The 13,715-nt window shown below is 37.5% G+C and overlaps 1 protein-coding gene and 1 long non-coding RNA gene across 3 annotated transcripts; one reads left to right on the top strand and one right to left on the bottom strand.

The window, feature by feature from the left end:
• Positions 1-249: 249 nt before the first annotated feature.
• crygs1 (crystallin, gamma S1) lies at positions 250-2,430 on the top strand. Of its 2 annotated transcripts, none has more exons than XM_084415773.1 (3): positions 250-1,548; positions 1,727-1,969; positions 2,044-2,430. In XM_084415773.1, the coding sequence occupies exons 1-3, from the start codon at positions 1,540-1,542 to the stop codon at positions 2,314-2,316; spliced, it is 525 nt and encodes a 174-aa protein (XP_084271899.1). In that variant the 5' UTR covers positions 250-1,539; the 3' UTR covers positions 2,317-2,430. The 2 variants fall into 2 exon arrangements, with proteins under 2 accessions (XP_084271899.1, XP_084271898.1); XM_084415772.1 differs by having other exon boundaries at positions 1,327-1,560.
• A 1,259-nt stretch (positions 2,431-3,689) lies between these two features.
• LOC311294743 lies at positions 3,690-6,949 on the bottom strand. Its single transcript, XR_014628112.1, has 4 exons — positions 6,776-6,949; positions 6,225-6,561; positions 4,352-4,640; positions 3,690-4,278 (listed from the first exon to the last, which is right to left on the bottom strand). It is a non-coding gene; the product is annotated as an uncharacterized lncRNA (long non-coding RNA).
• Positions 6,950-13,715: the final 6,766 nt, after the last annotated feature.

Here is a 13,715-nt window from a genome sequence, read left to right as displayed (position 1 = left end):
ACGCTAGCATTCTGCTAATGAACGCTGATTGGTCAGTGAAGGACTGATTACGACCAGAGATACCGCTTGATGGCATCGTGGAATCCGAAGCGGGACCAGAAACAAACAAAACAGAAACTCTTCTAGCACGTGTGTTTACCTGTGTCAGCTGTGTTGTCGATGCCTCGAGAGAAAACAAAGTGCAGAGCGCGAAAGCACCAGAGTGACTGAAGGATTGCCGTAAAGCAGTATCTCTGGTCGTACATGTGTATGACGTCATTGACACTTTAAAACATTTTTTTAAGCAAATAAGTGACTAAAAAATCTAACACCCAGCAATGTGTAATTTCTTTGCATCTCCTTTCGAATACAACATTCAAATTACTAGACAAAAAATTATATCCTGAGAAAAGTGGATTTTGATCGGTATACTGCCATAGACCTCCATTCATTCTGCACTCGTCCTGTGAGCGTCCTCATATGGAATCAGAGTGGAACTGCAACCAGTTCAGAAGCCGGAAGTGTACTGAGAGTGAAACTTCTCGCCTCATTAGACATTCTCTGCTTAAGCTTAGCTCTCCGCCATTTTGTGTTCATCCTCAACTCATGTGGCATTATGGGATAGCAAAGTGTAGACTGTTTGCACACTTTAGAATCTCAACAGATACACAGTATTGTCTATTTCATGAATATTCGTGAATTATTAATGTATTATAAATCTGGAATCTTAATTTTTTGTCTCTGTTTGAACTAGCTAGCTAACTAGCATATTTAGCTCCAATATCTTCCTCTGTTTGTGTCTTTAACCAGTTTCTTGTTCATCCCAGCTCTGATTTTGTTTCTTGTGGACACTTCTAGCCATCTATTATGCAATATATATTTTCATATGCTAATGTCCTCTAAGAGCATTTACTACATTTGGTAGCCGTAGCTGTTTTTGCTAGTCGTAAAGAATATGTACTGTTATATATGAATATATTAAGCAAATAATTAGGAAAAAATTAACTGTCTGTGCGTTTTTGGATGGAACTAGGTCACACTGAAGCCATATAAGCTTATCTAATCCCCTGAAATTTGGCAGAGATTTTAGCTTGCAGCCAGGAATGGCATTTTGTGTGTATCTGAGCTTGCACGTTTTCACATTTTTAAGTGTATTGCACACGTTTGTTTGTTTTTTCTACTGGCTGTTGTGTAGTCAAGATTGTTGTAGGCCTCAGGAAGTTGGTTATCCACTTCTCTAACCAAAAATTTCAAAATGAGTGCACGTGGTTGTGTGTGTGTGTGTGTGTGTGTGTGTGTGTGTGTACTAACACAGCTGAATAAACACACATCCAAACAGACCCCTGCGCACATTGCCGTCTCTATGCCCTATAATCCACCTGTCTTTTTCTAGAAAGCACTGACTCAATTTTTGGATCTGATTTTCATGACAAAGCGAATGTCCTCTTTACAGAGAGATGTCTGGGTATAAAAGACCTGGAGTGGGACGGGCCTGAACCAGCACAGCTCCACACCTCTACCCCCCTCCACAGGCGCCGCTGCCAGCTGAACCTCTGCAGAATGGGCCGGGTGAGTACGAAGGTGATCAGGACAATCTGCTCTGATTATTGATAATTATATTACAAATATTTATTCCATTTTAGATATATTTTACAGATTTTTATATCATACTTTTTTAAATTACATATAGACCTATGATGTAACCAGAGGTAGTTTATTATAAACTTCCACCGTCTCCTTCGTACAGATAATTTTCTACGAGGACAAGAACTTCCAGGGCCGCCGGTACGAGTGCGACAGCGACTGTCCGGACTTCCATGTCTACCTGAACCGGTGTAACTCCATCCGTGTGGAGAGCGGGGCTTGGGTGGTCTACGAGAGACCCAATTTCACAGGATACCAGTATGTTCTGACCCGGGGCGAGTATCCAGATTACCAACGCTGGATGGGTCTGAACGACCGACTCTGCTCCTGCAAGATGATCCACATTGTAAGTTGCACACATGAATGCAAAACATTGTGTAGTGCTTGTTTGATGTTCAATGGGTGTCCCTTCCTCTCCAGGTAAGCGGTTCTGAGTATAAGATCCAACTCTATGACAAGGGAGATTTCGCCGGCCAGGTACACGAGACTGCCGAGGACTGTCCATCCGTGGTGGAGCGCTTCCGTACACGCGAGGTTCACTCCTGTAAGGTGCTGGACGGGATCTGGATCTTCTACGAGCACCCAAACTACAGGGGGCGCCAGTACCTACTTGAGAAGGGGGAATATCGTAAGCCTGTGGACTGGGGCGCCGTCTGCCCCACGGTTCAGTCCTTCAAACGCCTGACGGAGTGACGTCTGACCTTTAAATCCATCCATCTTGCAGCCCTTCTTTACCTGCCCAACCACAACAGCATCGACACACCTGTGCTAAATTATTAAATGTGTGGTTGCAAATGAAACCGTTAAGGGGTTCTGTCTCTTTTTGTGGATGTGTGAATAACTTTGGAAACTACATGTTACATAATACCGAAATAAAACAGACTAATGATTACTGCAAGAGGTATTTGGCATACCAGGTGCGAAAATAAACAAGTGTAATAATATTAATCTCTCTCGCTCAATGGTTAATGCAGGTTGCCAAACCCTGTCCTAAATTTATCACTCCTCGTCATCTTGGTGCAAACTTTTCAAGGAAACAAAGTTAATCGAAATGTCTGCAACTATGTAAATGTGTCTACTTTGCTGAATGGCGTATCAATTTCTTTTTTCGTGATTTGTGCCCCCTAGTGGTCAGGTGGAGTTTATAAGGTCTTTCCAAATAACATCTAAAGTTATAAATCATAAATTTGAAGGACACTGATGCAATTTATAATTCTAAAATCAACTTCAAATTAGTCAAATTAGAAATATAATTGCCTGCAAATTGTTTTAAACGTATAGTCAACTGTGCAAATGACTCCTTATTGCTCCGTTTACTACAGTATTGAACAAGGAATTTGTAAACACAGTAGCCTACTTTTACACGGATAATGTGACTGCTAAATGAAACGTCTAAAAGTTATGATTTTAGCTTTTTACTTATATCTCTGGGACTTTTAATTCAAAAACGCAAAAACTAATAGCCTTAAAGATACTTAGTTAACTTACTGTTCTTACTGTAACTTCCAACATCCTCAAGAAAAACAACCATGTGAACCATGTTCATCAACAGTTGAATCATCACTGTTTGGGCAGCAGCCATATCACCCTGTAGCCCACGACTTGTTGCCCACTAAAGCTAAGCTTGAGCCTGGTTAGTACCTGGAAGGGAGACTTTCTGGTTTCTGCCAGTAGGGGGCGCTCACCCTGTGGTCTGTGTGGGTCGTAACGCCCCAGTTTAGTGACAGGGACACTTTACTGTAACAAGCACCGTACTTCAGATGACACATTAAACCGAGGTCCTGACTTTCTGTGGTCATTAAAAATTCCAGGATGTCCTTCGAAAAAGAGTAGTAGTGTAAACCCCGGCATCTTGGCCAAATTTGCCCATTGGCCTCTGTCCATCATGGCCTCCTAATCATCCACATTTATACTGATTGGCTTCATCACTCTGTCTCCTCTCCACCAATAAGCTGATGTGTGGTGGGCGGTGTACTGGGGCACTTTTACTGGATTTTCACTCACACCTTCGATTTTGGACATATTTGATAATTATAATTTTTTTAAAGAATCTTTCTGTTTTTATTAAACTCCACAGGAAGGCAGGAGCAGAACTGAACTGAAGAAGCTCAAAGGTTTGATAAAAAATGGTTTATGTTGCTTATATCTCCTCGTTTCTCAAACTGCTTTTTTTTCTTGTTTCTCAAAAAGTTTCCAATGTGCAGTATTCAACGTTCTTATGCCTCTTTTTTATTAAATGTAAACACAAACATTGGCTAGATAGACCGATATTTAGCTTGACTGTTTCAAACAATATTCACAGTGTTTTTTACTTAATCGGTTATTCATTTGTAAGTAGGCCTAATAGTTCACTTTTATTTTCAGATGTTTATAAATAGATAAATATTGGTCATAAAAATATTGGTAATGTCGGTCAGTCTCTATGGCAAAAATAGGGCAGAACCTCAGACCAAATAAACCACAGCAGTTTTGCTTGTGTGCTATTGTTAGCATATATATTGCAAAAGTCAAGCTCGGCTGTTGAAATCTACTGCTTCTCTTTTCCTCTTCTGGATGTGATGTCATAAACCACTATGGCAACAGTAGCCACGCCCACCACAGCAGAGATGACCAATCGAATCACAGCTTCAGTGAAACTGCAACATTGGACAGAGTCTGAGGACAGAAGAAGACTGATTCAGTGTTTGGATTAAATGTACTAGTGTAGTACTGCTCACCGCTGACTTACCTGGACATGGTTGGCAGAGTTCAGTGTTGTTAAGAGTTTAGTTTGGTTGCTGATGGGATTGTTGAGCACACAGCTGTAGGAATCATCCAGACACTTTACTCCAGAGGTAGAGAGATGCTGTTGTTGAGATCAAACACACTGATGCTGGAGAATAAACTGTTTCCTTTGTACCAGGAGAGAGTCACATGACTCACATTCACCGCTGAACACATCAGGACACATTCTGAGCTTGATGATGAAGGACGTTCACTGGTAATGACAGGGACCACTAAATGTGACAAATCCCTTCCTATAATAAAAACAAACACGTTCCAGTATGAAAAAAAACGATGTGAGAAATAACATTAAACATGATTTATTGCAGTATTATTCAATGTGTTGATGTAATTTACACTAAAACAGGAAGACAGGGCGGGGCATATCAAAAAGCTCCTCCCCTTTAAAAAAAACAATAGTTTTTCGTTTGTATCACAGCTCGACCAGAGCCGTTTGAGCTCGATAAAGCCGCCGCAGTTTCCTCTTAATCTATACAACCAATTCTCCTACTAATCTCCTCCATATCACTAACACGAAACTAGACTTCATTCAGATTCTAGAGAGCATTTGATTGGACAGAAAATCTGATGAGAAGCTGAAGTGGAGTGATGTCATCAAAATCATTGATCCTAGTGAGAGACTTTAAGTTTTGAGTGCTTATATCTTCTAAATGCGAATTTCGTCATTGTTTTAGAGCACACTAGCTTATAGATAACAGTAAGACTAACATATTCATACTAAAAGGCAAAAAAATCCGTCAATTTTGGTTTCATGGGGACTTTAATTTAACACTACTTTCATGTTTATTGTATGACTCCGTGGACCTCTCGTTTCATAAAAATGCGAATACCGCCATCTTGCTTGTCATGTAGCGATAATGTAATAAAAATGTAGCCTAGAAATCTAGACGCACCCTAGCGGCAGCAAAATGTATTTTGCAGCCAGGGCAGTCTAGCAACTCTCCATAGACCTTCTAGCTGCAAAAACCTAAATTGGGTCAGGCCAATCACGTCGTGTATAGAGTAGGCGGGGCGGGCTTAACATAATGACGGCTACTGCTGGAGAACATCTTTCGAATCGGCTTTGGCCGCGACTCTGGAGGACTTGGAGTTAAGTTTTTCTTTGAGAAAAGAGCAAAGAACGGCACTTAAGTCATTCTTAAAAAAGGAAGATGTATTCGTAGTTTTGCCGGCCAGATTCAAAAGTTGAATCTATCAAGTAATGTTAGCTCCGCTGTTGGGAAAACGCTCTGGTTGGTTGAAGCGCTGTCCTATTGCGTGCAGAGGGAATTTGAAAGACAGCCGTTTATCCCGCCCCTCGGATTGAGCCGTGTCTATGGAGAGTTGCCAGACCTAACATCTTGATGTAGGTCTGGCTTGCCAGGCTAATAAAAATGACCTCACTTAGCTAAATGAAAGACTTTTGCTGTAATATTGTTTTGCACATTAAAACGGACCTTTTTCCACTTCAATTAACATTGTAACTTGTTTTTTTCCTATAAAAAACTGAAACACTTTTACTTAGACAAAATCAAATGCAGATTTGCTTTTACAGTATAACTGTCAATATTATAACAGATTGTGGTTAATCTCAATTTTCGACCAGAGTAAATTTGCATAATCAGTGTAGGCCTATGTTATCTTTTTAACTCCCCCCCCCCCCCCCCCCCCTTCTAGGCCTAAAGAAGTTTAAAAACAGATGGGCAGAAAGAATGGCTCAAAAGAAAATGTCATCTAAACGTTATAAATTGTAATTTTGACAATCGAGACATTTCAAGACTGATTGTGATCTATGAGGACAGGGCAAAATAACCAAAAACAATATCTGAACTGCTCACCATAGACGTTCACATTAAAAATCTTGTTTGAAACTTTGTTGGCACGGGCGATGAGTAGTTCATACAGTCCATTCTGTGTAGTGGTGATACTTGTGATGGTGAGCGACCCGGTTTTGTTGTCTAACTGGAGTTTGTCTCTGAAAATCTCATTGCCATCAGGAAAAGAGATGACCTTGCTTCTTAGTCATTTGGGCTATACAAATGTCTGAACTTCTAAGCCAAATCCACTGTACGCGTTCATCTGTCAGTATTTCAGTACGTCCAGTGTGTGGAGTGACCGAATCTCCCTCCGTCGCTGATACCGTCTCCGTTCCACCTGTCTGAGGACCAAACACACCTGGAGAACAGACAAGAAACCATTCCAGTTATTAAATGTGGTGCTCAACAAATGCTGCTCTATATTACTTATTGTTAAATTTCATAATTTTGATTTCATTGGTTAACTGTTCCTTTATGATATCTTCCAAAAGCCAGATACTGTAAATTAAAAAAAAAAATTTTTTTTTTTTTTTTTTTATGCACAACAGCAAGAATTAAAAGACATAACTTACCCACTAACAGCCAAATGTTTAAGCCAAGAGCACATGTGTAAGCCATATTTTTCAGCAGTTGGATGACCGATGCTTAGGCAGTTTTCTGTGAAAATGATTAATTCTTGATATAATAATGCAGGTGAGGGGTTTAGTTGTAAAAATGCAGAACTGAGAACCACTGCGTTTAATTCTGACTACAGGAAGACTTGGGCGTTGCTTTAGGGTTTCTGGTCCCCTGATAGTTTAGTGCATATGGGGGTCGTGTAGTTGTTAACCAAAGAAACCTGGGCTACAACATTACTTTCAAGACGACTTCTCATTTCACACTAACTGAACTATTACTGTCGTTCTGTGACCATCATTTCCTCTTTCTGCATTCCAGAACCACGCACAACGTGTTCAGTGTTTGTGCTGTCATGATCTTTAAGTTCAGAATGAACAATAATTGAATTTAATCAGTCATTTTAATCTCAAAAGAGTAAACTGTAACTTTTCTTAAAGGAACATGTCACCCATTTATTTACCCTCAAATTGCCATGATTGTTTGATGAAGGTTCAAACAACCATTCGCCATTCGCATAAACATTATTATACATTTTAATTTAATACATTTGATAAAGTCCAGAGTCTGTGGTTCTGATGTTCCTGATGGTCAGAGATCCAGTTTGATTGCCGATCTGTAGTCTGTCTCTGAATATTTGATCATATCATAATATATAATAATTTCACTTGTCATCAAGCCGAATGTCTCTATACAAGTATTTTCAGCTGCAAGTCTACTCAAGTTCGGAGGCCAAGTGGGCCACATTTAAACCACATAAAATGCCACAAAGAGCCACAAATTGCAACTTTCGGTTACACTTTATTTTAAGGTGTCATTGTTACAGTGTAATTTAAAATGTAAGTACTGAGTAATATTAAGTAACTACATGCACTTAATATAGGGTTAGGGTAGGATATTAGCCTACCATACATATTAGGGACAACAGCTCTGTAATGGGAGCGCTCTATAGCTTGCTTTATATTTATAACACAATGACATTAAGAATAAACGTTTTGTTTTTCATGCTTCGTTTTTAACGTACGCGCACAGTCTCGCGCATTTTGGAGAGAACAGGTGCTCGACACATGCGCACTAGAAAGATTCGTCCTTGTCCAGTCTCTGTGCTTTTACGCTCCAAAAGTTACGATAAAATTGTCTTTGTACTCGTTTAAAACAGAGTTGCTGGTATCTTTTAATTACCCTCACACAAGCGCTGATCAACACGGGCGGCTATTTTGTTTGTTTTTAGAATGAAAGAAAAAACAGTCTTTTCAGACTGTGAAACAATGCCCGTTTCAGTGCTGACACCTTGTGGACAAACTAAATTAGTGCAATAACAATTCAAAGCGCATGTGCAAAGTGCCGAATATTGTTAGTTGTGGTTAGAAAAACCGTGTTGCGTTCTGGCCTTGACAGAATATCGCTAACATCACTCACTGCCACTAGCCTATCTTAACTCCATCTGAACAAAACACACCAACAACAACAACAACAACAACAAAAAAGCCAGAGTTTTAGTTAGCAAGTTCTTCCAGAAATGACAATCATGTAATGTCATCATGTAGTAGGCCTACTACTCACCCTTATGTCGTTTCAAACATTTCTTCAGTAGAACACAAATGATGTTTTGAACAATGTTTTAACTTTTTGTCAAAAAAAAATCAAGTCTGATCCAGTAGGCTACAACCTTTCATTTTTTCATTACCATGTGTTCATTTACAGGTTTGGAGTAAGAAAATATAGCCTAAACGATGACAGAACTTTATTTTTGTGTAAATCTTAATAACGATAGAAATCATCTAAATAAAATGACCACTTAGCCAGTTGAGTAAAGTTGGCAATAAATTCACAGATTCGAACTTCCCGTGTCACTAACTCGTGAGCTAAACGTTGTTACTACACAAATAACACCTCTTTTTAATCGTAGTAATGTAGACAAGCAGCTACAACCTAATTTTCCTCAAAACGAGCTTTCCCTCGCAGTGGACAAAACATATTGATCTCTATGCGCAGGCGGCAGAGAGACAGATCCGAAGGGACCGTCTGCAAAGTGCAACCCGAAAAGCGTTACTACGAAAACAGTCAATAACTTCACTGTCACACACTATAGTGTCATCAAATTCAGTTCACACATCACTGCTGTCCTGATGGTTATACTACAACACTTATTTTGTATAAATATCTTTGTGCATCATTTTTATGATTATTATTTATGAAAAATATTCAATAACTGCACTGTAATTCACTGTATTGTTGCCAAATTCAGTTCGCACATTACTGATGTCCTGATGTCAAACAATGTCTAGTTTAAAATGAGAATTTCTGGCCCATTTGTGATAGGCTGTGTTTGTATTGGCATTCATTTGCACTCTCTTTAATAAATCAACTAAGTGTAGTGCTAAAAATTTGTTTCTAATCATATTAATGCATGGTTGCTTTATCTGGAATTCTACAAAAATGTTCTCTCTCTCAAAATTATACTGTATATGATCTGTGTGCTTTTCCAAACTGCACAGCAAGTTTAAGTCTGAGAAATGGACTTTAGTCAGGGTAGACTCCATATTTTACATGAATTAGAATTAAAGGGGTCATGACATGGATTTTATATATCATTTTAATGTTCCTTGAGGTTTATGTATGCAAAGCCCCTAAAAGGGACAAATATGGAATGTGAGGAAAAAATATTTTTCAAAGCTTTTGCGTTCTCTCGCAAAACTTTTGAGTGTCATTCCAAAATATTTATTTTCCATCAGACCACTGGGGTTATGGAACTTTTTTATTTTTATCTAGGAATATTTGATCACTTTATGTTTAAGGTTGCTTGCATTTAGATACCAGATCTGTATTTATATGTCATTGATATCTTCCACTCCTGAAATAAAGCCATCTTGCTTCATAGTCTTAACACAGATAAAACTTGAATGTAAAATATTTGACCATCATCAGTGGAATTATTTATTGATTTATTTTGTACAGAATACCACAAAACAGAAACATATTATTAATAGAATGCAAAGCGCTCTCTCACAAACACAATTGTGTTCTCTCGCAAAACTTCGGACAAACACTTAATGTTTAAAGTCCCGCTGGCAGTGTTTCAGACAGCTCCATACGTGAACAATGGAGCGGGTCATAGAGTTTTATTTTGAACTTGGACTTAAAGGGACAATGTGTAGTTTTTTAGGTATTTTATTATCTAAAATCAATATTTTTATTCATAAATATGTCCTCAATGGTGTACAAATACCTATGCTAATGATCTGACTTATCCTCGTAAACGAAGAATTTATTATCTTTATATACATGGGACGGGTAGGACCACGGAGGCTTACATGTAGTTCCGCCATCTTGAAAAACTATAATAGCAGAGAGGGACAAAAAGTACAAGGCCAACGCGTTTCCACAACTCGTTTTCGTTCAGAGCCAGCGTCATGTGACTGAAACCAGCAGAAATTAAGGAGCAGAGCAGTGAGAGGCGCTTGTCACTGCCGCGGCAAGTTTAAAAGGCTGCACTGCACGGTTATTTATAATGGAGGACCATACACATGCTGAGTCACAGGATAAGGAGTCCTCGTCGTCGAAAAAGTCCAAAATAGACCGTAAAAGGAAACGTGACCGGAGATTACAAAAAACAAGGGTTAATGTCGGGGTAGCTTTTTCCAGGTGGAAAGAGCTAATGCAGCAGAAAGCTTTCAAAAGAGACACTGAAGTTGTCTGCTTTCTTCTCGACAGCTAAGTCAATGTTACGGTCTTGAAATAACAAACCTGTTCACCTGAAGGAAAACTCAATGAAGTGCTATTAGAAGACATCCTGTCATAGCTTTTTGGTACATAACGGCTACCGTAGATGCAACACACGTTTGAAAAAGCGAGGCGCTGGAGAGCACTATTCGTTTGAATGCAAAATAGAATTTGAATGCACTAGATGGGAGAAATTCCTACACAATGTCCCTTTAAAGAAATACGGTCACTGCTTAGTTAAAGGAGTTCATTAAAAATGGCAATACATTCACAGATTTGAAAATAATTGAGTTGGGCCAACTTAATTTCGAACAATGTAAATTGAGTTGGCCCAACTTAATTTTGGAAATTTTAAATTTCAAATATTTATTATTGAGTTGGGCCAACTTAATTTCGAACAATTTAAATTCCAAATATTAATTATTGAGTTGGGCCAACTTAAGTTTGGAAAATTTTAATTCCAAATATTAATTATTGAGTTGGGCAACCTTAATTTTGAACTATTTAAATTCAAAATATTAATTATTGAGTTGGGCCAACTTAATTTTTAACAATTTAAATTGAGTTGGGTCAACTTAATTTTGGAAAATTTAAATTCCAAATATTTATGATTGAGTTGGGCCAACTTAATTTCGAACAAATTCAATTCCAAGTATTAATTATTGAGTTGGGCCAACTTAATTTTGAACAATGTAAATTGAGTTGGGCCAACTTAATTTTGGAAAATTTTAATTCTAAATATTAATTATTGAGTTGGGCCAACTTAATTTTGGACATTTTAAATTCCAAATATTAATTATTGAGTTGGGCCAACTTAATTTAAATTGTTCTAAATTAAGTTGGCCAAACTCAATAATTAATATTTGGAATTTAAAATTTCCAAAATTGAGTTGGGCCAACTTAATTTAGAACAATTTAAATTGAGTTGGGCCAACTTAATTTTGGAAAATTTTAATTCAAAATATTAATTATTGAGTTGGGCCAACTTAATTTCGAACAATGTAAATTGAGTTGGGCCAACTTAATTTAGGAAAATTTAAATTCTAAATATTAATTATTGAGTTGGGCCAACTTAATTTTGAACAATTTAAATTGAGTTGTGCCAACTTAATTTTGAACAATGTAAATTGAGTTGGGCCAACTTAATTTTGGAAAATTTTAATTCTAAATATTAATTATTGAGTTGGGCCAACTTAATTTAGAACAATTTAAATTGAGTTGGGCCAACTTAATTTTGGAAAATTTAAATTCAAAATATTAATTATTGAGTTGGGCCAACTTAATTTCGAACAATGTAAATTGAGTTGGGCCAACTTAATTTAGGAACATTTAAATTCTAAATATTAATTATTGAGTTGGGCCAACTTAATTTTGAACAATTTAAATTGAGTTGTGCCAACTTAATTTTGAACAGTTTAAATTCTAAATATTAAATGTTAAGTTGGGCGAACTTAATTTTGGAAAATGTCAATTCTAAATATGAATTATTGAGTTGGGTCAACTTAATTTTGAACAATTTAAATTGATTTGGGCTAACTTAATTTTGACTATTTAAATTGGATTAAACATTTTAATTGTAAATATTAGTTATTGATTTAGGCCAACTTAATTTAATTGAGTTTAAATTGAGAAGACTAGAGTAATGATGTTGAAAAATCAACTTTGCCATTACAGGAATCTTTCTTTCTTTTTTTAATCAAATAAATAGCCTTGGTGATGTGCATAAGAGACATCTTACCAACCACAAACTTTTGAACTGTTGTTTTTCATGGTACAATAGTCAATGCAACGTCTGCTTTGGAGCAGAACATGAGGTCAGAGAAAGAAAACCGCTGGTGTTGGAGTGACAGGATTGCTGGGCATGAGGCCTGAAAATAATTTCCTCCTTAGGGGAAAAACAAAACACAAACAAAACAGCACGGCAGGTTAATGGGTGTTTAGATAGAAACATCACGTCTCAGCAGCCATTAGATTCCACGTAGATGTGACTGAAAGCGAAGGATAAAATTCTATACTGTATTTCTACATAATTATCCTTATGGTGTTTATGCCACCCAGGCAGTATAATACTTATGTAAATACTTTTTAAAATATTTATACAGTTGTATATACAATCCTTAATGTGTACATCTGTACACATGTCTTCTACTTACTCCATCTAGATGTATATTACTTTCAGTTTTTTACCTTAATTCTACATGTTAAGAGCTTTCAAGAGTCAGCAAGATCCAAATCGGCACTGCAAACAAAGGGACTTTACTAAACCTACTCGAACTTTCCCTCTAAAAGAAACCTCCACATTTTTCACACCATCTACCTATGGAATTTGGGCTAAATGTCTAAAACCATAACTTTTTAAGTAGCACAAACTAAACAGGCTAGTACTTTGTAGTGTATGAAGAAAGTTTTCAAAAATGAACACAGAGGTTAATACCGAAACATTTATTCATGATGCTTCTGTTCAGGCAGTTGTTCACACTGTGATTTATTTTTCTAACTCAATTCACTAATGATTCATTCATCATGTGGATGCCCATATCAGACATGATTTATTGCATTTTGCGATCTCAAGCTGACTTCCTGTGTGCACAGTGCAATCTTTCGCCTGTCATTTGCTTGCGCTGCAAATCCTCAGTGATTTTAGATGTGATTCCGTGTGTGTGTGTGTATGTGTGTGTTTGTCATTGTATAGATTAAGGCCCAAGAAATAGGCAGCATTTGTTGACCCCTGGAAAAATGAGTGTTCACAGTAGAAGGGAAAAGAGTCAGAGGGGAAATGCACTACGCTACGGACACATACACTACAGGAAAGGAAAAGGCTGTAGATGCACGTCATTAGGGAAGAGAATTGTATCATGTCCTTTATTCAGATACAAAAGAGTCTGCCTACTGGCTACACTCCATTTAATGGAGAAGGAAATGGGCCCCACTTTTGCTGCTAGCAATTCTGACCTTTTGACCTCACAAAAGAGGCTCACATGGATGGACTGTAGACTTGTTCAGTATATTTTTACTGAATATATATATACAGTGAGGAAAATAAGTATTTGAACACCCTGCTATTTTGCAAGTTCTCCCACTTAGAAATCATGGAGGGGTCTGAAATTGTCATCGTAGGTGCATGTCCACTGTGAGAGACATAATCCAAAAAAAAAATCCAGAAATCACAATATA

This window comes from Rutilus rutilus, assembly GCF_951802725.1.
Source record: "Rutilus rutilus genome assembly, chromosome: 8".
Classification (NCBI taxonomy): Eukaryota; Metazoa; Chordata; class Actinopteri; order Cypriniformes; family Leuciscidae; genus Rutilus; species Rutilus rutilus.
The sequence above is the reverse complement of the archived record's forward strand: the minus strand, read 5'-3'. Positions and strand labels throughout refer to the sequence as shown.